The sequence below is a fragment of the Rhinoraja longicauda genome, chromosome 1, assembly GCF_053455715.1.
Source record: "Rhinoraja longicauda isolate Sanriku21f chromosome 1, sRhiLon1.1, whole genome shotgun sequence".
Classification (NCBI taxonomy): Eukaryota; Metazoa; Chordata; class Chondrichthyes; order Rajiformes; family Arhynchobatidae; genus Rhinoraja; species Rhinoraja longicauda.
The window spans coordinates 5,659,525-5,684,458 of record NC_135953.1 but is presented as its reverse complement, the minus strand read 5'-3'; the positions used below and the strand labels follow the sequence as shown (position 1 = coordinate 5,684,458).

At 47.4% G+C, this 24,934-nt stretch overlaps 1 protein-coding gene across 3 annotated transcripts in view; it reads left to right on the top strand.

Moving 5' to 3' along the window:
- npm1b (nucleophosmin 1b) overlaps positions 1 to 24,934 on the top strand; it is a 90,061-nt gene that overhangs the window by 14,394 nt on the left and 50,733 nt on the right. For all 3 annotated transcript variants that reach the window (XM_078404931.1, XM_078405020.1, XM_078404839.1), the window contains 3 exons: positions 5,856 to 5,962; positions 9,781 to 9,878; positions 13,009 to 13,135. In XM_078404931.1, the coding sequence (XP_078261057.1) occupies positions 5,856 to 5,962; positions 9,781 to 9,878; positions 13,009 to 13,135 (332 nt within the window). The remainder of the gene's footprint in view (positions 1 to 5,855; positions 5,963 to 9,780; positions 9,879 to 13,008; positions 13,136 to 24,934) is intronic.

The following is a 24,934-nucleotide window of genomic DNA, read 5'->3' as shown; positions in this document are numbered from 1 at the left end:
TTAGATTCCAGCTCGGACTCATTTGGGATGAAAGTCTTATCGTTCGACCTCTAGGCATGAAGAAACAATGTAGGACCAGGACCCTTCAACGCAAGGTCTCTGTGACCAAAGAGGACGTCGTAGTACGCAGACCCTGGAGGGAAATGGTCCCTGGGATTCTGATCATATCATGGATAATCTTGGTAAGTGTGGTCGTGTGTATTCATGCAACTATTGCATTACTCAATGAATAATATATTGGGGTAACATTTAATATTGTAGACTTTTTGCCTCATTTGCTTTGACAGATTATTAATGAAGTTTTTATTTTCTGATTCAAGTTCTTTGTTTTTACGACCATTATTTTCTGTTTGCAGATTGGCCTGGATTTGATGCAACTACTGCTTACAGAACCTTTGGCCCCATTGCATTCCCCGTCCCTAGCCCCTTTGCTCGAGCTTGATACATTTGGATGGGCCATGCCCGATGGTGAAAGATGTTGATCAGCACCTATTTTAGCGTCTGAAAGACCTCTACGTGGACGGGTGGATGGTAAAGCTTCAAGGAATGATCTTGAAGCATCGATAGGATCTGGATACGAGCTTGAGAAAATGATGGACCTTGTGCCGAAGCACTGAGGTGTTGCAATGCACAATAAAGGGTGTCGCAAGATGTACACGACAAGGAGGCTATAACGTTGGGCTCTTTCCTTAATTTTTGGGTCCATTTCTAGGAATACCTTGCACGCTTGCTTTTGGGTGCAGGTTATTTATTGCTCAGCTTTATTTCAGTCGGCTGGGCTGCCATAGAAGCCAATTCATGGAAGGGAGTGAGCAGTTAAATTCTCACTAATATGTGTGCTGCTCGCGTAAACAGAGGGGTGAGTATCCCAGTATTTGGAACCATTGAATAGACAATGGGTGCAGGAGTAGGCCATTTGGCACTTCGAGCCAGCACCGCCATTCAATGTGATCATGGCTGATCATCCACAATCTACCCCGTTCCTGCCTTCTCCCCATATCCCTTGACTCCACTATCATTAAGAGCTCTATCTAACTCTTGAAAGCATCCAGGGAATGGGCCTCCACTGCCTTCTGAGGCAAAGAGTTCCACAGCTTCACAACTCTTGAGTGAAAAAGTTTTTCCTCATCTCCGTTCCGAATGGCCTACCCCTTATTCTTAAACTGTGGCCCCTGGTTCGGGACTCCCCCGACATCGGGAACATGTTTCCTGCCTCTAGCGTGTCCAATCCCTTAATAATCTTATGTTTCAATAAGATCCCTTCTCACCCTTCTAAATTCCAGAGAATACAAGCCCAGTCGCTCCAGTCTTTCAACATACGACAGTCTCGCCATTCCGGGTATTAACCTCGTGAACCTATGCTGCACTCCCTCAATAGCAAGTATATCCTTCCTCAAATTTGGAGACCAAAACTGCACACAATACTGCACTCTAGGTGTGGTCTCACTAGGGCCCTATACAACTGCAGAAAGACCTCTTTGCTCCGATAAGCAACACCTCTTGTTATTGAAGGCCAACGTGCCATTAGCGTTCTTCACTGCCTGCTGTACCTGCATGCTTACTTTCAGTGACTGATGTCTTTATTCTCATGTCATCTTCCTACATTAGAGGGACAAACAAATGCAATACCTCTGATGGATGCGCTGTCTTTGAAATGGAAGTATTAAAAGTACTAAATAAATACAGTTGTACTACATATTCTGGTGGACTCATTATTTTGCAACGCTCCAAGTCTACAATGGATTTGATGTGTACATACGAATTTAATTTACCTGCTTGTAATCAAAACGGAGGTTCGTTTATCTTGGCATGATGTCGAGCACAGACTTTATTGGCCAAAGGGCCTGTCACTTTGCTGTATTATTCTATGCCCATCTCTTCTGGGATGCAAGGTTCTTCAAGTTAATGTTGACCAAAGGCAAAGATTGATTTTTATCTCTAAACATCCACTTAACCGCACCTTCGTGCTGCCTGGGCAAGGCCGCCAGCATAATCAAGGACCAGTCTCACCCGGGTCACTCTTCACCCCTCTCGCAATCAAGACAAGAGGTACAGAAGTTTGAAAACTCGCACCTCCAGATTCAGAGACAGGTGCTTCCCAGTGGTCATCTGGCAACTGAAGCATCCTCTCAGCAGTTGAAGTTGAAGTCCTGATCTTCCCTCTACCTCATTGAAGACCCTCAAACTATCTTTTATTGGACTGTATCTTGCAGTAAATGCTGTACCTGCCGTCTGTTCCTTGTGGATGGCTTGATTGTAATCATATGCAGGTGCTGAACTTACGATGGCGTTACGTTCCGAGAAACCCATCGTAAACCGAAAATATCGTAAGTCGAAATGCATCTAATACACCTGATCACGTGGCTGGAAGCGAGTTGCGGCTCGCTGCAGTTGCCCAGCGTTTGCATCATCGTAAAGTCGAAATATCGTAAGTCGAAGCATCGTATGTCGGGGAGCATCTTTAGTCTTTTTGATTAGCACGACAAAAGCTTTTCACTGCACCACGTGTGCACATGTGACAATAATAAACCACTAAACTGAGTTAGTTTAGTTTCAAGATGCACCATGGAAACGGGCCATTCGTCCCACCGAGCCCACACCGACCATTAATCACCCAATAACACTAGTTACGTGTTTTCCCACTTTTTCATCTGCACCCTACAGCTAAGCAATTTACAGAGGTCAATTAACCTATAAACCCGCACATCTTTGGGATGTGAGAGGAAACCGGAGTACCAGGAGGAAACCCACGCTGTCACTGGGAGAACGTGCAAACTCCTTAGAGACAGCACCTAAGATTGGGATTTAATCTGGGTCTCCGGTGCTGTGAGACTGCTAGCTCAACCAGTTGCACCACTGTGCCGAGTTACCTACAGCAGTTTGTTTTGTAGACACAATTGTGCCAATACACCTTTAAGCTACATTTATCAATTCTTTCCATCGATATACTCTCCTCTTCTGTATTGATTTTGTGATCAATCAATTTTAATGTAGTAGTGAAAGGCCTGGATAGAGTGGATGTGGAGAGGATGTTTCCACTCATGGGAGAGTCCAGGACTGGAGGTCATAGCCTTAGAATTAAAGGACGTTCTTTTAGACAATAGACAATAGGTGCAGGAGTAGGCCATTCAGCCCTTCGAGCCAGCATCGCCATTCAATGCGATCATGGCTGATCACTCTCAATCAGTACCCCGTTCCTGCCTTCTCCCATACCCCCTCACTCCGCTATCCTTAAGAGCTCTATCCAGCTCTCTCTTGAAAGCATCCAACGAACTGGCCTCCACTGCCTTCTGAGGCAGAGAATTCCACACCTTCACCACTCTCTGACTGAAAAAGTTCTTCCTCATCTCCGTTTAGGAAGGAGATGAGAAATTTATTTAGTCAGAGGGTGGTGAATCTGTGGAATTCATTGCCACAGATGGCTGTGGAGCCCAAGACAATGGATATTTTTAAGGCAGAGTTTGATATCATATCATATCATATATATACAGCCGGAAACAGGCCTTTTCGGCCCTCCAAGTCCGTGCCGCCCAGTGATCCCCGTGCATTAACACTATCCTACAGCCACTAGGGACAATTTTTTTAACATTTTACCCAGCCAATTAACCTACATACCTGTACGTCTTTGGAGTGTGGGAGGAAACCGAAGATCTCGGAGTAAACCCACGCAGGTCACGGGGAGAACGTACAAACTCCTTACAGTGCAGCACCCGTAGTCAGGATCGAACCTGTAGATTCTTGATTCGTACGGGTGTCGGAGGTTATGAGGAGAAGGCAGGATAATGGGGTTGAGAGGGAAAGATTGATCAGCCATGATTGAATAGTGGAGTGGACGATGGGCCAAATGGCCTAATTCTGCTTCTATAACTTATGAACATAAACTAATAATTAAAATGTAAAATTAAAGTTGTATAATATTGGAAAGTTTAGTTTAAAACTTTTTGGAGATGCTGGTACGTCGCATCAATGTGTACCATCGCAGAAAAACACTAATTACACCTATCATTGCAAAAGTAAATGGAAAGGGTTCTGTTTGAGGCGGAATTAACTATTGGAAAGAGCTTTTCAGGTTTTGGAGATGGTTTAATTTTGTAGCCAAAGACCTGAGGTTAGGTCCACAAATGCCCACAATAGTGTATTGAACATTCATTCTCTCTGCATGTACAAAGAACCTGCAGGGAGGGAAACTTCCATTCAATAGAAAATCAAACAAAACAAAAATGCAAACTTATGGAAGTCTGAAATTGACATTCGGCCCTTCGAGCCAGCACCACCATTCAATGTGATCATGGCTGATCATTCTCAATCAGTACCCCGTTCCTGCCTTCTCCCCATACCCCCTGACTCCGCTATCCTTAAGAACTCTAATAGGTCTCTTGAATGCATTCAGAGACTTGGCCTCCACTGCCTTCGGAGGCAGTGAATTCCACAGATTTACAACTCTCTGACTGAAAAAGTTTTTCCTCATCTCCGTTCTAAATGGCCTACCCCTTATTCTTAAATTGTGGCCCCTGGTTCTGGACTCCCCCAACATTGGGAACATGTTTCCTGCCTCTAACGTGTCCAATCCCTTAATAATCTTATATGTTTCGATAAGATCCCCTCTCATTCTTCTAAATTCCAGTGTATGCAAGACTAGCCGCTCCAGTCTTTCAACATACGACAGTCCCGCCATTCCGGGAATTAACCTAGTAAACCTGAAACAGAAAATGTTTTAAATTCTAGCAACATCTGTGGGGAGAGAAACAGCTGGCAAATCAGGTCAAAGACAAGAGGAGCTGTAGTATGGCACAGGATGAGTTCCTGTGGATTGGAAGGTAGCTAATGTTGTCCCACTTTTTAAGAAGGGAGGGAGAGAGAAAACGGGAAATTATAGACCAGTTAGTCTGACATCAGTGGTGGGGAAGATGCTGGAGTCAATCATAAAAGACGAAATTGCGGAGCATTTGGATAGTAGTAACAGGATTGTTCCGAGTCAGCAAGAATTTACGAAGGGGAAATAATGCTTGACTAATCTTCTGGAATTCTTTGAGGATGTAACCAGGAAAATTGACAGGGGAGAGCCGGTGGATGTGGTGTACCTTGACTTTCAGAAAGCCTTTGACAAGGTTCCACATAGGAGATTAGTGGGCAAAATTAGAGCACATGGTATTGGAGGTAGGGTACTGACATGAGTCTACTCCGCCATTCAATCATGGCTGATCTACCTCTCCCTGTGAACGCCATTCTCCTGCCTTCTCTCCGTAACCCCTGACACCCGTACTAATCAAAAACCTATCTATCTGCCTAAAAAATATCAATTGACAGCCTCCATAGCCTCCTGTGGCAAGAATTCCACAGATTCACCACCCTCTGACTAAAGAAATTCCTCCTCATCTCTTTCCTAAAGGAACGTCCTTTAATTCAGAGGCGATGACCTCTAGTCCTGGACTCTCCCACTAGTGGAAACATCCTCTCCACATCCACTCTAGCCAAGCTTTTCACTATTCAGTAATTTTCAATGAGGTCCCCCCCCCTCATCCTAGATAGAGCTTTTAAGGATAACGGAGTCAGGGGGTATGGGGAGAAGGCAGGAACGGGGTACTGATTGTGGATGATCAGCCATGATCACATTGAATGGTGCTGCTGGCTCGAAGGGCCAAATGGCCTACTCCTGTACCTATTGTCTGTTGTCTATTGCCCCCCGTGACATCAGTCTGAAGAAGGGTCTCGACCCGCAACGCCACCCATTCCTTCTCTCCAGAAATGCTGCCTGACCCGCTGAGTTACTCCAGCATTTTGTGATACCGAAGGATGGCACAAATGTATTTTGGATAATTATTTTTGTAAGTGTTTTTATTTTTTGAAATTTGCAGGCGTGCCTGACTCAGATTCTGAATCCGAAGATGATCATGTGAAGGCAACCGCCAGGAGAGAAGCTATGAAGCGCAAGTCATCTTCCACCGCAGTACAACCTGCAAAGGTATGTGAGGATTCAGACATATATCTGAAGCTATCACTACCACCTCCAACAAGAAAGTTGTGAATCTGTGGAATTCTCTGTCTCAGAAGGCAGTGGAGGCCGATTCTCTGGATGCTTTCCAGAGAGAGTTAGATAGAGCTCTTAAAGATAGCGGAGTCAGGGGGTATGGGGAGAAGGCAGGAACAGGGTACTGATTGAGAATGATCAGCCATGATCACATTGAATGGCGGTGCTGGCTTGAAGGGCCGAATGACCTCCTCCTGCACATATTATCTATTGTATGTTTTCTATTGTCTAAGCTTTGAACTACATGGACTTGGGGCCATTGGTTTTGTCTTTTTGTATTATTATTGTTTTTATGTCAGGCAGAATCCCAGGAGAAAAGAAATAGGTGACATTTCGGGTGGAACCCACCTTCTTCAGAGTGACTCCCTCAGTCTGAAGAAGACTCCCGGAATGGCGGGACTTTCATATGTTGAAAGACTGGAGCGACTAGGCTTGTATACACTGGAATTTAGAAGGATGAGAGGAGATCTTATCGAAACTTATAAGATTATTAAGGGGTTGGACACGTTAGAGGCAGGAAACATGTTCCCAATGTTGGGGGAGTCCAGAACAAGGGGCTGCAGTTTAAGAATAAGGGGTAGGCCATTTAGAACTGAGATGAGGAAAAACTGTTTCAGTCAGAGAGTTGTGAATCTGTGGAATTTTCTGCCTCAGAAGGCAGTGGAGGCCAATTCTCTGAATGCATTCAAGAGAGAGCTGGATAGAGCTCTTAAGGATAGCGGAGTCAGGGGGTATGGGGAGAAGGCAGGAACGGGGTACTGATTGAGAATGATCAGCCGTGATCACATTGAATGGCGGTGCTGGCTCGAGGGGCCGAATGGTCTCCTCCTGCACCTATTGTCTATTGTCTATTGTCTAAGCAGGTGGGCTCCACCCGAAATGTCACCTATTCCTTTTCTCCTGGGATTCTGCCTGACCCGCTGAGTTGCTTAGCTTTTTATGTCTATCTTCGGCTTAATCTGAAGTTCCTTCCTATACACACACACACACACACACACATATGTATATGTGTGTATATGTATGAACTATTTTCCTCGTTTATCATACTGTTTACAGTGTACTGTGTTTACATTTTCTGTTGTGCTGCTGCAACTAAGAATTTTATTGTTCAATCTGGGACATACGGCAACAAAACTCTTGACTTGACTCTAGCCTCACTCTGCGATCCCATAATACGCCCTTCCATTCACACAACTCTGAATGTGCTGAGTCCGTTACCCAGGTTAGGGGAATCAAGGACCAGTGGGCACAGCAGTAGAGTTGCTGCCTCACAGCGCCAGAGATCCAGATATGATCCTGACCGTGGGTGCTGTCTGAACGTAGTTTGTACGTTTCCCGAAACCAGGGTTTCCTCTGGTTGCTCCAGTTGCCTCCCACACTCCAAAGACGTACAGGTTTGTAGGCTAATTGGCTTTGGTAAAATTTGTAAATTGTCCCTAGTGTGTGTAGGATAGTATTGGTGTGAGTGGAACACTGGTCGGCGCGGACTTGGTGGGCCAAAGGGCCTATTTCCGCGCTGTATCTCTAAACTAATCTAAACTAAAAAGGACATTGGGGTAAGATGAGACGGGAATGATTTGTTGGGAACCCGAGGGGCAACCTTTTCACTCAGAGGCTGGTGGGTATATGGAACGAGCTGCCAGAGGAAGTAGTTGAGGCAGGTTGAGAGAGCATTTGAAAGACATTTGTATAGGTAGATTAATAGGAAAAGTTTAGAGGGATATGGGCCAATGCGGGCAGATGGGAGTGGCATAGGCTGGGCATGTTGGTCGGCTTGGGCGAGTTGGACCGAAGGGCCAGTTTCCATGCTGTATGACTCGAGGATTCCATGCCTTCTGGTGCTCACTTCAAAATGTTGTTCTTGGTATTAACAAAATAAAGCTGGAAGGGTGCAGAGATGATTTACGAGGATGTTGCCAGGACTCAAGGGCATGAGCTATAGGGAGCGGTTGAGCAGGCTAGGACTCTATTCCTTGGGGCACAGGACTCTATTTCTAGGAGGGCAGGAGGTTGAGGGGTGGTCTTATAGAAGTGTACAAATTCATGAGAGGAATTGATTGGGTAAACGCAGAGTCTCTTGCCCAGAGTAGGGGAAATCGAGAACCAGAGGACATAGGTTTAAGGTGACAGGAGAAAGATTTAATAGGAATCTGAGGCAACTTTTTCACTCAGAGGGTGGTGGGTATATGTAACGAGGTGCCGGAGGAGTTTGTTGAGGCAGGTACTAACCATTTAGACAGGTACGTGGATAGGACAGATTTAGAGGGATATGGGCCAAACGCAGGCAGGTGGGATTAGCGTAGATGGGGCATGGGCAAATTGGACCGCAGGACCAGTTTCCATGCTGTATGGCTATCGGATTCCATGACTTCTGATGCCCACTTCAAAATGTTGTCCTTGGTATTAATCCTCCTGCTGCTGCAAACACCTTTCCGAAACCCTTCGTGATTTTAAACCCCTATTAAATCCACTTTACTTGTTATGCTGTGCTTGCAGCTACTCATCTCTAAAGCATGCATGCCCTATCTTGCCCCTAAAGACCTGAAATGTTTTTGCCTGTTATTGATGATAATATGGTTCACTCCCTGGGAATGGATTCGTAGTAGTGGTTCCCGAGAACACGTCCTCTTATTAAAAATAAATCACTATTTTACTCCGACTTTTTCGAACGACTGTCGGGCTAACAATATGTTGAGCCATTCTAAAGGGAAATGCATGCACGTAATCTTGGCCAATTTTGAAATGCAGCTGGTTAATGGGGATATGTCCAAGAGCAACTTGGTATTAACTGGATTTTTTTTGCCGAGGGCTGCAATTTTACGGCTTCTCAAATGCTGAGTACCAAGTTATTGAGATTTACAAGAATCCTGCTGAATCCTTATGATGTCTTCTTACAGCATGGAAACAGCTTTGACCCAACTCGTCCAAGTCGACCGAGATGCCCCAGCTAAAATAATCCCATTTGCACACATTTGGTCCATATCCCTCGAAACCTTTCTCGTCCATGTACCTGCTGAAATGTCTTTGAAATTTTGTTATCACACCTGCCTTAACAACCTCCTCTGGCAGTTCATTCCATATACCCGCCACCCTCTGAATGAAAAAGTTACCCCTCTGGTTCCTATTAAATCTTTCCTCTCCCACCTTAAACCTATGTCCTCTGGTTCTTGATTCCCCTGCTCTTCAATTCAGCTTATTGTAACTTGTAACGAGGTACAGTGAAAAGCTTTTGTTGCGTGCAGTCAGCAGAAAGACAATACATGATAACAATCGAGCCATTTACAGTGTATAGATACATGATAAGGGAATAACGTTTAGTGTGAGGTAAAGCCAGCAAAGTCCGATCAAGGATAGTCCAAGGGTCACCAAAGAGGTAGATAGTAGTTCGGGACTGCTCTCTGGTTGTGGTAGGATGATTCAGTTGCCTGGTAACACCTGGGAAGAAAATGTCCCTGAATCTGGAGGTGTACGTTTTCACACTTATGTACCTTTTGCCTGATGGGAGACGGGAGAATAGGGAGTGGCCGGGGTGAGACTGGTCCTTGATTATGCTGCTGGCCTTGCCGAGGCAGCAAGAGGTAGAGATGGAGTCAATGTCACTGATACTCCAGTAAGATCCTGCAGCAATTTTTCACAACCATCTTCACTATCTCCAATACCACCCACTTTTGTGTCATCTGCAAACTTGCTAATTTTGCCATGAACGCGCTCATCTAAATCATTTGTATTGAAATCATCTTTTACGTTTGTAGAAAAATGCAAAGTTAGAAAAGTCACCGAAAGCTAAAGGTAAAAGCGATGAAGGAGATGACGCTGATGATGAAGAGGATGATGATGAAGAAGATGAGGAGTGAGTTATTCTTCCCTTTCCTTTCTAAACCAGACAACTTGAACTGTGGATGCCTCTTTTGTCCAGCACAGGTTCAAACACTTGCCAAGTGTATAGGAAACATTTATGTGTCAAGATATCGGCGCAATGGGCTTCATCAGTCAGACTATTGAGTATTTATTCTGAAGAAGTGTCTCGACCCGAATACAATAGGTGCAGGAGGAGGCCATTCGACCCTTCGAGCCAGCACCACCATTCAATGTGATCATGGCTGATCATTCTCAATCAGTACCCCGTTCCTGCCTTCTCCCCATACCCCCTGACTCCGCTATCCTTAAGAGCTCTATCGAGCTCTCTCTTGAACGCATTCAGAGAATTGGCCTCCACTGCCTTCTGAGGCAGAATTCCACAGATTCACAACTCTCTGACTGAAAACGTTTTTCCTCATCTCAGTTCTAAATGGCCTACCCCTTATTCTTAAACTGTGGCCCCTTGTTCTGGACTCCCCCAACATTGGGAACATGTTTCCTGCCTCTTAACGTATCCAATCCCTTAATAATCTTATACGTTTCGATAAGATCTCCTCTCATCCTTCTAAATTCCAGTGTATACAAGCCTAGTCGCTCCAGTCTTTCAACATATAGTTCCCATTCCTCCCTCCGGAGATGCTGCCCGTTCCGCTGAGTTACTCAGGCATTTTGTGCCTATCTTCTATTGAGTATAGAAGTTGGGAGGTTATGTTACAGTTACACCAGCCATTGGTGAGGCCCCATTTAGAGTATTATGTTCAGTTTTGGTCACCCTGTTATAGGAAAGATGTTGTTAAGCTGGAAAGTGTGCAGAGAAGATTTACGAGGGTGTTGCCAGGACTCGAGGGTCTGAGCTATAGGGAGAGGTTGAGCAGGCTTGGACTTTATTCCTTGGAGCGCAGGAGGACGAGGGGCGATCCTATAAAAGTGTACAAGATCATGAGAGGAATAGATAGGATAAATGCAGTCTTTTATCCAGTGTAGGGGAATCGAGAATCAGAGGGCAATAGACAATAGACAATGGGTGCAGGAGGAGGCCATTCGGCCCTTCGAGCCAGCACCGACATTCAATGTGATCATGGCTGATCATTCTCAATCAGTACCCCGTTCCTGCCTTCTCCCCAGCGTTTCTTAAACGTTATGATAGTTTCTGCCTCAACTTTCTCTAGCAGCTCGTTACATACACCGACCTCCCTTAATGTAAAGACTTAGCCCCTAAGGTTCCTATTAAACGCACCTCACCTTAAACATGCCCTCAAATGTGGAATTCTCTGCCTCAGAAGGCAGTGGAGGCCAATTCTCTGAATGCATTCAAGAGAGAGCTAGATAGAGCTCTTAAGGATAGCGGAGTCAGGGGGTATGGGGAGAAGGCAGGAACGGGGTACTGATTGAGAATGATCAGCCATGATCACATTGAATGGCGGTGCTGGCTCGAAGGCTGAATGGCCTCCTCCCGCACCTATTGTCTATTGTCTATTCTCTGCATATCCATGTGCCTATCCAAAAGCCTCTTCAGAGCCACTATCGTATCTGCCTCCACCATCTGCCTCCCAACAACATGTTCCAGGCACTCACCACCCTCTGTCTAAACTATCTTGCCCCTTACATTGCTTTTAAACTTTCCCCCCATCACCTTCTAGCTATGCCCTCTAGTGTTGGATATTTTCACCCTGGGATAAAGGTTCTGACTGTCTGCCTTATGTTGCCCCGCATATAAACTTTGCCCCTCAGTGAAGTTTGTAAAGTTGTACGAATTGCACAATTTACAGGGTGACACAGTGACGCAGCGGTAGAGCTGCTACCTTACAGCGCCGGAGATCTGGGTTCGCTCCTGACTATGGGTGCTGTCGGTATGGAGTTTATACATTCTCCCTGTTACCGCATGGGTTTTTTTCTGGTTTTCCTCCCACACTCCAAAGACGTGCAGATTTACAGGTTAATTTGCTTTGGTAATATTTGTAAATTGCCCCTAGTGTACAGAATGGTGCTAGTGTAGTTTTGAGATGCAGCTCGGAAACAGGCACTTCGGCCCTCCGAGTCTGCACCGACCATCGATCCCTGCACACTAACACTGTCCTACACACACTAGGGACAATTTACAATTTATACCAACTATACAAACCAAAGCCAATTAACCTACAAACCTGTACGTCTTTGGAGTGTGGGAGGAAACCAAAGTTCTCGGAGAAAACCCACACAGACCACAGGGAGAACGACCAAACTCCACACAGGCAGCACCCATACTTGGTATTCAACCCGGGCCTCCGGTGCTGCAAGCGCTGTAAGGCAGCAACTCTCCCGCTGCGCCACCGTGCCGCCCAATGGGGGTTCGGGGTGACCTCTGGTCGGCGCCGACCCGTTGAGCCGAAGGTCCTGCTTCTGGCTGTATCTCTACAAGTCTAAACTTACAAGATCCAACAGGTGTACTGAGTTGGAATCTGCTATGTTTTTGTGTTACGAGTGTACTGTGTTTGGTTTCAAAACGTACTGAATAGGCACTGGGGCAGCAAGTCAAGTTTATTGTCATATGCACAAGTACGGTGAGGTACAGGTACAATTAAAATCTTGCTTGTAGCAGCATCACACGCACATAAACTCAGACAAAGCACAGAAATAAATTACACATAAATGACTCGTACAAATTGTAGGAGAAAGAAAACTTCAACAAAAAAAAACAAGGCATTAATGCAAAACATAACTAGTGAAAAAATCACACACTCTTTTTAGGCTTTAGAGATACAGCGCGGAAACAGACCATTCGGCCCACCAAGTCCGCGCCGACCAGTGATGATTACCCTGTACACTAGCACTATCCTATACCCCAGGGACAGTTTACAATTTCATCGAAGCCAATTAACGTACAAACCTGTACACCTTCGGAGTGTGAGAGGAAACTGGAGTACCCGGCGAAAGCCCACATGGTCACAAGGGGAGAACGTTCGTTCAAACCCCGCACAGACTGCACCTGTAGTCGGGATCGAAGACGGGTCTCTGGCGCCGTAAAGCAGCGACTCTACTTCTGTGCCACTGCACCGCCCTGAGCTATTTTGGAACTGCAAATTACCAGCAATGTAATACAGTGATGTATCTTCTCCCCCTGAATTTGCCGTGTTGCATTTCAGCGAGGAGGAGGAGGAGGAGGAGGAGGAAGATGATGAGGACGAGGAGGAGGAAGAGGATGACGATGAGGATGATGACGAAGATGAAGAGGAGGAGATGGCAAAGACTCCTCCAAAGAAAACACTCAATGTGAGTTGAGATAACACTTTGTATAGCTTGCCAAATCCTTGCAATTAGCGTGGACATTATCTTGTGCCTCTATGATCAAGTCAGTGATCAGAGGAGGTGATGGAAGCTCTAAGCTCTGATGGAAGACAAATAATAAATAATAATAATAAATTCTTTTATTGTCATTCGATACCGAGATACCGAACGAAATTACATTTTCCAGCAGTCACAAAACACAAAAAAAAAAAAGAACACAAGACACACGACCCCAACACAAACATCCATCACAGTGACTCCAAACACCCCCTCACTGTGATGGAAGGCAACAAAACTTCCTCTCTCTACCCCCATGCCCACGGACAGACAGCTCGACCCCTACTGAGGCAACCGACCCACACAGCCCACGTGGCCGAGCTGCACCGAGCGCTGAAACGTCCCGTGGCCGTACCGGGCGATTGAAGGGCCCCGCGGCCGAGCCGTACCGGGCGATGGAAGGCCCTGCAGCCGAGCCGCACTGGCGATGTTAAGTCCCGCGGCCAAGCCGCGCCGGGCGCTGTTAAGTCCCGCGGCCGAGCCGTACCGGGCGATGGAAGGCCCCGCGGCCGAGCCGCGCCGGGCACTGTTAAGTCCCGCGGCCGAGCCGTACCGGGCGATGGAAGGCCCCGCGGCCGAGCCGCACCGGCGATGTTAAGTCCCGCAGCCAAGCCGTGCCGGGCGCTGTTAAGTCCCGCGGCCGAGCCGTACCGGGCGATGGAAGGCCCCGCGGCCGAGCCGCACCGGCGATGTTAAGTCCCGCAGCCAAGCCGCGCCGGGCGCTGTTAAGTCCCGCGGCCGAGCCGTACCGGGCGATGGAAGGCCCCGCGGCCGAGCCGCACCGGCGATGTTAAGTCCCGCAGCCAAGCCGCGCCGGGCGCTGTTAAGTCCCGCGGCCGAGCCGCGCCGGGCGATGTTAAGTCCCTACTGAAATGTAGGTCCCTTTCAGTCAGAGACAGGTAAATTTATAATGGGAAACAAGAAAATGGCAGAACAGTCAAACGAGGACTTTGGTTCTGTCTTCACGAAGGAGGACACAAACAATCTCCCAGGAATACTTGGACACCAAGGATCAAGGGTGGGAAGAACTGAAGGGAATCCACATTAGTCAGGAAATGGTGTTAGGTAAACTGTTGGGACTGAAGGCAGATAAATCCCCAGGGCCTGATGGTTTGCATCCCAGAGTACTCAAGGAGGTGGCCCTAGAAATCGTGTGAAAGGCCTGGATAGAGTGGATGTGGAGAGTCTGGGACCACTGCCGTGACGCATCCCGATGAAATGCTTTCTACGGCGCATCTGTGGACATTGGTGAGGGTTGTTGGGGACATGCCGAACTTCCTCAGCCTTCTAAGGAGGTAGATGCATGGGTTTGCTTTCTTGGCCATTGCTTTGATGTGACTGGTCCAGGACAAATTGCTTTTGATATTTATTCCTCAGAACCTGAGGCTTTTAACCATCTCTCTGGCATCATCAATGTGTGTGCATTGTGATCTTCCTGAAGTTGATCACAATCTCCTTTGTCTTGCTGACCTTGAGGGACAGGTTGTTGTCACGACACCTGGTTACCAGGTTCTTTATCTCCTTCCCAAACTCCGTCTTGTCATTATTTGATATCCGGCCAACCACGGTGATGTTGTCTGCGAATTTGTAAATTGAGTTTGGTTGGTTTGACTGCAGTCATGAGTGTATAAGGAGCATGGAAGGTGGCAAAAAAACATATCCTTACGGGGGTAGACACAAAATGCTGGAGTATCTCAGCAGGTGACTGAAGAAGGGTCTCGACCCAAGACGTCACCTATTCCTTCTCTCCCGAGATGCTGCCTGACCCACTGAGTTACTCCAGTATTTCGTGTCTACCTTCGATTTAAACCAGCATCTGCAGTTTTTTTTCCTACACCTGGGACCACCTGGGTCTCTGGTTCACAGAGCCCGCGGTCCGGACTCACCACCTGTGGCGCTGGCTGCCTGCGAATGCTGCGGGAACGGCTGCGACTCGTCTCCGGAGGCTCCGGCGCGGGCCGCGTGGACGTCGGAAGCCCGCAGGCCCCTGGATGGGGGCCGACATCGGGAGCTCCGGCAGCGGCAGAGGCAACGTGTCCGCCCGCCCCGAATCGCGGGGCTTGGGTCGGCCCGCCACGGACCTTTCACCATCCGGCGCGGCCTGAAATAGGCCGCGGGATTTCTTTTTTTTTTCTTTTTTTTTCTTTTTTTTTTCACCGCCCAGCGGGGGCTTCAATATCGGGAGCCCCGACCGCCCCGACGTGGCAACTCCAACAGCCTGACCGTGGGACAAGACGGCAGGGAAGAGAAAAAGACATTCTGGCCTTCCATCACAGTGAGGAGGGACTGGAGGAGACTCACTGTGATGGATGTTTCTTTTTGTTTGGTGTTAGTTGTGATTGTATGTGTTATTGCATTTTTATTGATTAATCTTATTGGTCTTATTGTTCAACTGCGGGTAATGTTTCATTTTACTACACATTTATGTGTATGTAACAAATAAACGACTATTGACTATTGACTATTGATCCTTTTGGGGTACCAATGTTGAGGATTATCATAGAGGATGATTTGTCACCTATCCTCACTGATTGTAGTCTAACTCGGCGGGTCAGGCAGCATCTTTGGAGAACATGGATAGGTGATGTTTCGGGTCAGGACCCTTCTTAAGTTTATCAGTCTGAACAAGGATCCCGACCTAAAATGTCACCTATCCATGTTGTCCAGGGATACTGCCTGGCCCACTGAGTTAGTCTAGCACTTTGTGTTCTTTTGTGTAAACAGCTTCTGCAGTTCTTTGTTTCTACTTCTAAACTGCCGGAGGAACTTGGCAAGTCAAGCAGCTTCTGTGCAGGGAAATGGCCACCCTTCCATTTGCAACCCTTTGTGTTCTCCACGTATCACCTTCAGCCTTGTTTGCTATATCCGCTCTTCCTTCCCGCACCTGACTCGTCTGCCAATGACCCACTCCTCGTCTGGATCCATCTCTCACTTGCTGCTTCTTGCGCAAACCCATTCCTCACCTCCTTCTACCAGCCTGAAACATTTTCTAGACATTTAGACTTTAGAGATACAGCATGGAAGCAGGCCCTTCAGCCGACCAGCGATCACCCCGTACACTGGCACTGTCCTGCACACCGGGGGTCATTTACAATGTTACTGAAGCCAATTAACCTACAAACTTGTACGTCTTTGAGGTGTATGAGGAAACCTACGAACTGTGTGCAGTTTTGGTCTCCAAATTTGAGGAAAGATATTCTTGCTATCGAGGGCGTGCAGCGTAGGTTTACTAGGTTAATTCACGGAATGGCAGGACTGTCATATGTTGAAAGACTGGAGCGGCTAGGCTTGTATACACTGGAATTTAGAAGGGTGAGAGGAGATCTTATCGAAACATATAAGATTATTAAGGGATTGGACACGTTAGAGGCAGGAAACATGTTCCCAATGTTGGGGGAGTCCAGAACCAGGGGCCACAGTTTAAGAATAAGGGGTAGGCCATTTAGAACGGAGATGAGGAAAACCTTTTTCAGTCAGAGAGTTGTAAATCTTTGGAATTCTCTGCCTCAGAAGGCAGTGGAGGCCAATTCTCTGAATGCATTAAAGAGAGAGCTAGATAGAGCTCTTAAGGATAGCGGAGTCAGGGGGTATGGGGAGAAGGCAGGAACGGGGTACTGATTGAGAATGATCAGCGATGATCACATTGAATGGTGGTGCTGGCACGAAGGGCCGAATGGCCTACTCCTGCACCTATAGTCTATTGTCTATTGTCTATGAGGGGAATAGGGAGAATGGTACCTTTTACCCAGGGTAGGGGGAATTAAAAACCAGAGGACATACACCGATCAGCCAAACATTATGACCACTGACAGGTGAAGTGAATAACATTGATTATCTTGTTACAATGGCACCTGTCAAGGGGTGGGATATATTAGGCAGCAAGTGAACAGTCAGTTCTTGAAGTTGATGTGTTGGATGCAGGAGAAATGGACAGGAGTAAACCCCTGAGCGACTTTGACAAGGGCCAAATTGTTCTGGCCAGATGACTGGGTCAGAGCATCTCTGAAACGGCAAGGCTTGTGGGGTGCTCCCGGTCAGCAGTGGTGAGTACCTACCGACAGTAGTCCGAGGAGGGACAAACCATAAACCGGCGACAGACAGGGTGTTGGGCGCCCAAGGCTCATCGATGCGCGAGGGCAACGAAGGCTATCCCGTCTGGTCCGAACCGACAGAAGGTCGACTGTGGCACAAGTCACAGAAAATTTTAATGGTGGTCACGGGAGGAATGTGTCACAATACACAGTGCATCGCACCCTGCTGTGTATGGGGCTGCACACGGAGGACCAACAGCATATTAGGCAGGTGGTCATAATGTTTTGGCTCATCAGCTCATAATGTTTTGGCTGATCGGTGTAAGTTTACAATGAGCCAGGCAAGATTTAATATGAACCTGAGGGGCAACGTTATCACTCAGAGGGTGGTGGGCATATGGAATAAGCTGCCAGAGGATATAGTTGAGGCAGGAACTATAACTGCATTTGAAAGACATTTGGACAGTTACATTGTATGGAAAGTAACACAGAAGAGAGACACAAAATGCTGAAGTAACTCAGCGGGTCATCCCTCTGGAGAAAAGGGGTAGGTCACCTTTCCTTGGTTACTGGTGCTGGCTCAGATTTGTTCTGAATCTTTCCATACCTCTTGTTTTCCCCTCCCCTGACTCTCACTCTGAAGAAGGGTCTCGACCTGAAACCTCACCTATTCCTTTTCTCCAGAGATGCTGCCTGAACGGCTGTTACTCAAGCATTTTGTGTCTCCCTATGGGCAGTTACATTGATAGGAAAGGTTTAGAAAGACTGACTTTCAACCCTATCTACGCCCATTGTCATTTTATAAAGCTCTTAGGCACCTCAAATTATCCCACGTTTTAGGGAAAGTAACCTTTAACTGGGGCAATTGGGTATGAACAATAAATGCTTACAGTGCCAAGACGTCCATCTGCCATGAATGAATAAACATCCAGCCTTTGGTCAGCACAGTGGCGCAGCGGTAGAGTTGCTGCCTTACAGCGCCAGAGACCCGGGTTCGATCCTGACTATGGGTGCTGTCTGTACAGAGTTTGTACGTTCTCCCTGTGAAAACCGCGTGGGTTTTATCCGGGTCCCCCGGTTTCTATTGCCTCTAGTGTGTAGGATAGAACTAGTATACGGCTGATCGCTGGTCGGCATGGACCTGCTGGGCCGAAGGGCCTGCTTCCACGCAGTATCTCTAAACTAAATTAAGGAAGTAAGCGATCTGGACTGCCTGGGTAAAGTGAAGATCAGTGAGGTGTCCTGCACCACACAGCCACTAGGGTGTGCAGTTGCCTCTGTTACCACAGTTTGTATTCTGGTCTTTGGTCATCAGTGCCTGAAAGATCAGTTCCGCACACCCACTACGCTCTCGATTAAAATGTTGCCCCTCAGGTTCCTATTAAATCATTCCCCTCTTACCTTAAACCTTTGTCCCCTGTCCTTGATTAGATAGGTCATTAGGCATCTCCTGCAACACCCCCCCCCCCCCCTCCCCCCTCCCGCCAATTTATCACCTGAAATGCATTGTCATCCATGGCTCTCTGAGTCAGCCTGTGCTCTGAGTCACAAAATGTGTGGGAAGGAACTGCAGATGCCGGTTTAAACCGAAGATGGACACAAAAAGCTGGAGTAACTCAGCGGGACAGACAGCATCTCTGGAGTCGTATCGGGTCTGAAGAAGGGTGACGTATCGGGTCTGAAGAAGGGTCACGATCAGAAACGTCACCTATTCCTTTTCTCCAGACCCGCTAAGTTACTCCAGCTTTTTGTGTCTATCTTGGGGTCTGAGTCAGCTGGTTTTTGTGTTAATATCCCACATCAGGTGCTTGTGCAATTCAGACCAACACAACAGTTCGTTGAAGAATCTTAGAACATCACAGTCACACAGTGTTGAAACTGGCTCTTCGACTCAACTTGCACACACTAGTGTCCCATCTACACTAGTCCCCCCTCCCAGCGTTTGGCCCAGATCCCTCTAAACCTATCCTATCCATGTACTTGCCTAATTGTTTTTTAAACATTGTGATAGTTCCTGCCTCAACTACTTCCTCCGGCTGCACTTTGCATATACCCACCACCCTTTGTGTGAAAAAGTCACTCCTCCGGTTTCTATTAAACCTCCCCCCTCTCCGCCACTTTAAACTTTGTCCTCTGGTTCTTGATTCCCCTACACTGGGCAAGAGACTCCATCCATCTACCCGATCTATTCCTCTCATGATTTTTGTACACCTCTATAAGATCACCCCTCATCCTCCTGTGCTCCAAGGAATAAAGTCCTAGCCTGCCCAACCTCTCCCTGTAACTCAGGCCCTTGAGTCTAGCAACATCCTCGTAAATGTTCTCTGCACCCTTGCAAGCTTGACAACATGTTTCGTATAACATATAAAGGAAGATTTAAATTTAATCAATCAAATCTACTCAAATTAAAAAATAACAAAATCAGTACAGAGGGGTTCTTTTCAATGAACGTAAAACATCACCAGAAAGCTGCCTGGAGTAGAGGGTTTCATTTATGCTGTCTGCATTAGAAGGTTTCAGATACAAGGAGAGGTTAGATGGACTTGGATTGTTTTCTCTGGATGTCGGCGGTTTAGTGTAGTTTAGTTTAGAGATACAGCGCGGAAACAGGCCCTTTCGGCCCACTGGGTCCGCGCCGACCAGTGATCCCCGCACATTAACACTATCCTATACACACTAGGGACAATTTTTTTTTTACACTTACCAAACCAATTAACCTGCAAACCTGTACGTCTTTGGGGTGTGGGAGGAAACCGAAGATCTCGGAGAAACCCCACGCAGGTCACGGGGAGAACGTACAAACTCCGTACAGACGGTACCGTAGTCGGGATGGAACCCGGGTGTCCGGCGCTGCATTAGCTGTAAGGCAGCAACTCTACCGCTGCGCCACTGTGCGTCCGGTCGAGGGGAGACTTGATAGAAGTACATAAAAGTATGAGAGTCATAGATGGTGGAGACAGTCAGAATCTTTTTCCCAGGGTGGACATGTCCAACACTAGGCGGGGGGGCAAAGCTATAATGTGAGAGGGGGTCAGTTTAATGGAGATGTGTGGGGCAAGGTTTTTACACAGAGTGGTGGGGGGGCTGGAACACATTGCCAGGGGGGGTGGTGGAGGCAGATACAATAGCGGCGTTTGAGAGGCTTTTAGATAGGCACGTGGAAGTACAAGGAATAAAGGATTATGAGATCAGTTCAACTTGGCATCATGTTGTGTGTCGCCAAAGAGCCCCGCTCCTGCTCTGCACTGTTCGATGTCATCACAACATTCCAGATATTTTTGTCAAGGTGCAAGTGGGGATTTCCTCCTTTAACCACCGCCATGCCCAATGACCAGCGGAAACTGAAGGGGTTTAGGTGAGCCTGTTTGTGGGCGGAGGGAGTGTTGCGTGTGTGACAAGAAGTGTCTCGCTGAGGGTGAAGCTGTTGGCCTTGACCTCGGCTCACAGTCCATTTACAGAACTAAATTGGATGCGTTGATCATATTCACATTATCAATAGACAATAGACAATAGGTGCAGGAGGAGGCCATTCGGCGCTTCGAGCCAGCACCGCTATTCAATGTGATCATGGCTGATCATTCTCAATCAGTACCCCGTTCCTGCCTTCTCCCCATACCCCCTGACTCCGCTATCCTTAAGAGCTCTATCCAGCTCTCTCTTGAATGCATTCAGAGAATTGGCCTCCACTGCCTTCTGAGGCAGAGAATTCCACAGATTCGCAACTCTCTGACTGAAAAAGTTTTTCTTCATCTCAGTCCTAAATGGCCTACCCATTATTCTTAAATTGTGGCCCCTTGTTCTGGACTCCCCCAACGTTGGGAACATGTTTCCTGCCTCTAACGTGTCCAACCCCTTAAAAATCTTATACGTTTCGATAAGATCTCCTCTAATCCTTCTAAATTCCAATATATTCATTTAGGCGATCTTGTTTCTCCCAGGTTGGTACACACAATATTGTCCTTCCACCCTGACCCTCTATCTTCCACTAGCAAGACAGTGGCAGAGAATTCCACTAATTCACAACTTTCTTGAATGAAAAAGTTTCTTCTCACCTCAGGGAGAGGGAGACACTGAGATAAGGAAGGGTCAGGTGTGAAAATGAGACATCGAAAGAAATGAGATGAAGGAAAATGTAGCATAGAGTCACTCCAGCATTTTGTGTCTATCTTCAGAGCATCTGCAGTTCCTTCCTTCACTATAAATCCTGTGCATCTTAATCTGTTGGCGCAGCCCCACAGCACCAGAGACCAGGATTCAATCCTAAACTCAGGTTCTGTCTGTGTGGACTTCAAGAGTCGAAAGTGTTTAATTATCATACGTACTAACAATGAAACAATGAAATTCTTACTTGCAGCAGCTGAATTCAATAAATCTCAACGGTTATGGGGAGAATGGGGTTGAGAGGGAAAGATCGATCAGCCATGATTGAATGGCGAAGTAGACTCGATGAGCTGAATGGCCTAATTGTGCTCCTGTGACTAATGACCTTATGAACTATGAAATCAATAACTAATGCAGATGCTGAAAACTTTAATTTGGTACAACCAAAGACAGTCGGTGGAGGTTCTTAGTTGCTGAGGTTAGTGTTGTGCAGTGTTAGTGTTGTGAGGTTAGTGTTGTGCAGATGGTCATTGGGAAGAAGCTGATACGGTCACAGTTTTCAGGCTCCTGTACCTCCTTCCTGATGGGAGGAGCGAAATGAGAGTATGGCTGGTGTGGTGTGAATTTACGTGTTCTCCCTTGAATCACATGAGTTTCATAGAACAAAGAACAGTGCAGCACAAGGACAGGCCTTTCAATAGACAATAGGTGCAGGAGTACGCCATTCGGCCCTTCGAGCCAGCACCGCCATTCACTGTGATCATGGCTGATCATCCACAATCAGTACCCCGTTCCTGCCCTCTCCCCATACCCCCTGACTCCGCTATCCTTAAGAGCTCTATCTAGCTCTCTCTTGAAAGCATTCAGAGAATTGGTCTCCACTGCCTTCTGAGGCAGAGAATTCCACAGATTTACAACTCTCTGACTGAAAAAGGTTTTCCTCATCTCCGTTCTAAAGGGCCTACCCCTTATTCTTAAACTGTGGCCCCCTGGTTCTGGACTCCCCCAAGATCGTCTCGCAATGTCTGTGCTGAACATGATGCCAGGATCATTTCTTACTACCTGCGCATAATCCACATCCCTCCATTCCCTGCTTATCAATGTGACTATCCAAAAGTCTTTTCAAATGCCCAAGAAAACACACCAACTTCCTAAGAAGGCTTAGGGAGTTCAGCATGTCCCCAACAACCCTCACCTGCACCTCTTTGGGAGTCACAGGGAGAACGTGCAAACTTAAGAATAAGGGGGTCGGCCATTTAGGACTGAGATGAGGAAAAACTTTTTCACCCAGAGAGTTGTGAATCTGTGGAATTCTCTGCCACAGAAGGCAGTGGAGGCCGATTCACTGGATGTTTTCAAGAGAGAGTTAGATAGAGCTGTTAGGGCTCACGGAATCAAGGGATACTAGACCAAGTGGACCCGTTGGGCCCAAACCTCTCCTGCATTGGTGCAACACCCTCTCCCCCTCCCCTCTCCCCTTCCCCTCTCCCCCTCCCTCTCCCTCCCCCTGCCCCCTCCCGCATCCTTCCCTCCCTCCTCCCCTTCCCCCTCACCCCCTTTCCCTCCGCCCTCCCTCCCTCCCTCCCTCCCTCCCTAGGAGATAGATTTAAACTTTAAAATGTGAATAACTTTAATAATATAACACCAATTTGAATGAAAGTTCTTCCATTAACACCAAAGGAATGACGGTGAGTAAGATCGGCCTAAAATTGTCACGCAGTCATGTACTCTTTTGGCTATAGTTCAGGAACAAACAAACAAACAAACAAACGAGAGTTTTAGTATATAGATCGGGTGAAAGCAGGAAGGAGGTACTGATTTAGGATGATCAGCCATGATCATATTGAATGGCAATGCTGGCTGGAGGGGCCGAATGTCCTACTCCTGCACCTATTTTCTATATGTTTCTATGTTACATACGGACTGCCCTGGAAGTCAGGATTGCACCTCAGGTCTCTGGAGCGGTGAGGAGCTGCTTTACCAGCTGCACCTCTGTGCCGACTGGAACCCACGAACATGAGACGGTGGTTTTATTGCCTACTAGACCAAGTGGACCCGTTAGGCCCAAACCTCTGCTGCATTGGTGCAGCACCCTGTCCTCCCCCCCTCCCCTCTCTCCTCAACCCCCCCCTCCCCTCTCCCTACTCCCCCACTCCCCCTCCCTCCACCCCTCCCCCTCCCCGCCTTTTAAACTTTAAAATGTGAATAACTAAAAAAATATAACACCGATTTCAATGAAACTGCTTGCATTATCACTAAAGTGACAATGGTGAGTAAGGTGGGCCTAAACTTGTCACACTATCGTGTACCGTTTTGGCTGAAGTTCAGTCACAAACAAGATAACAAACAAGAGTTTTAGTATATAGATGATAATCAAAGACACTGAGCGGCACAGTGGCGCAGCAGTAGAGTCGCTGCCTTACAGTGCCAAAGACATTCTTAAGGCAGAGACAGACAGATTCTTGATCAGTACGGGTGTCAGGGGTTATGGGGAGAAGGCAGGAGAATGGGGTTAGGAGGGAGAGATAGATCAGCCATGATTGAATGGCGGAGTAGACTTGATGGGCCGAATGGCCTAATTCTGCTCCTATCACTTATTACCTTATAAGACCCGGGTTTGATCCCGACTATGGGTGCTGTCTGTACGGAGATTGCACGTTCTCCCCGTGACCTGCGTGGGTTTTTCTCCGGGTGCTCCGGTTTCCTCCCACACTCTAAAGATGTACAGGTTTGTAGGCTAAGTGACTCATTGTAAATTGTCCCTAGTATGTGTAGGATAGTGTTAGTGTGCGGGGATCGTTGGTCGGCGCGGACTCGGTGGGCCAAAGGATCTGTTTCTGCGCTGCATCTCTAAACCAAACTGAACTAAACACCAGAGCGGTCGGTGTCTCTCCATTCTGCAGTGAAGACAGTGCGAGTTGTAGACCAAAGGAAACAGGTCAACGCAGCACCAAGTGCCGGGGTAACTCAGCGGGTCGGGCGGCATCTCTGGAGAACCATGGATGGGTGTCTTTTCTAGTCGGGGCCTTTCCTCAGACCGGCCAATGCAGACGGCTATTGACTTGGGAAGAGAGGTGAGAACAGCTTTGCCGCTCGCTCGAGCCAGGCCGCCCTTTCCAGGATTGACGGCGACCCCAGTTCTCAGGCTGAAACACCATTCCTGAAATGTCCCGAGCTGGTCACATAATGAGTGAGCGTGACGCTGGTGTTTGCCGCTTCTGTTTCCTTCCCTTCTCCCCCCCCTTCCCCCCTTCCCCTTCGTCTCATCTGCGGAATCCCACACAGAAACACACAGAGGGGTCGCGGGCAGGGCTTTGATCTGAGGCCGGTTCTGTTGCAATAGAGAGCCACCTTTTTTTTTAACCCCCACACCCCTCCTTTTCTCTGCGACATTCGTGCGTTAATCTCTTGAGTTGAAAATAAAAAGCCCAGGTGCACCGAGAGACCAACAAAAGCACCAGTTGGAAGTGAATGTAGCCATATCATCAGTTGGGGGGGGGTGGGGGGGGAGAGAGAAAGAAAACATCCTTTGTTCACTTGCGCCTTTTTCTTTCTTGGCATGAAGAACTACTGGGGAATTACTGACTGAAAGCGA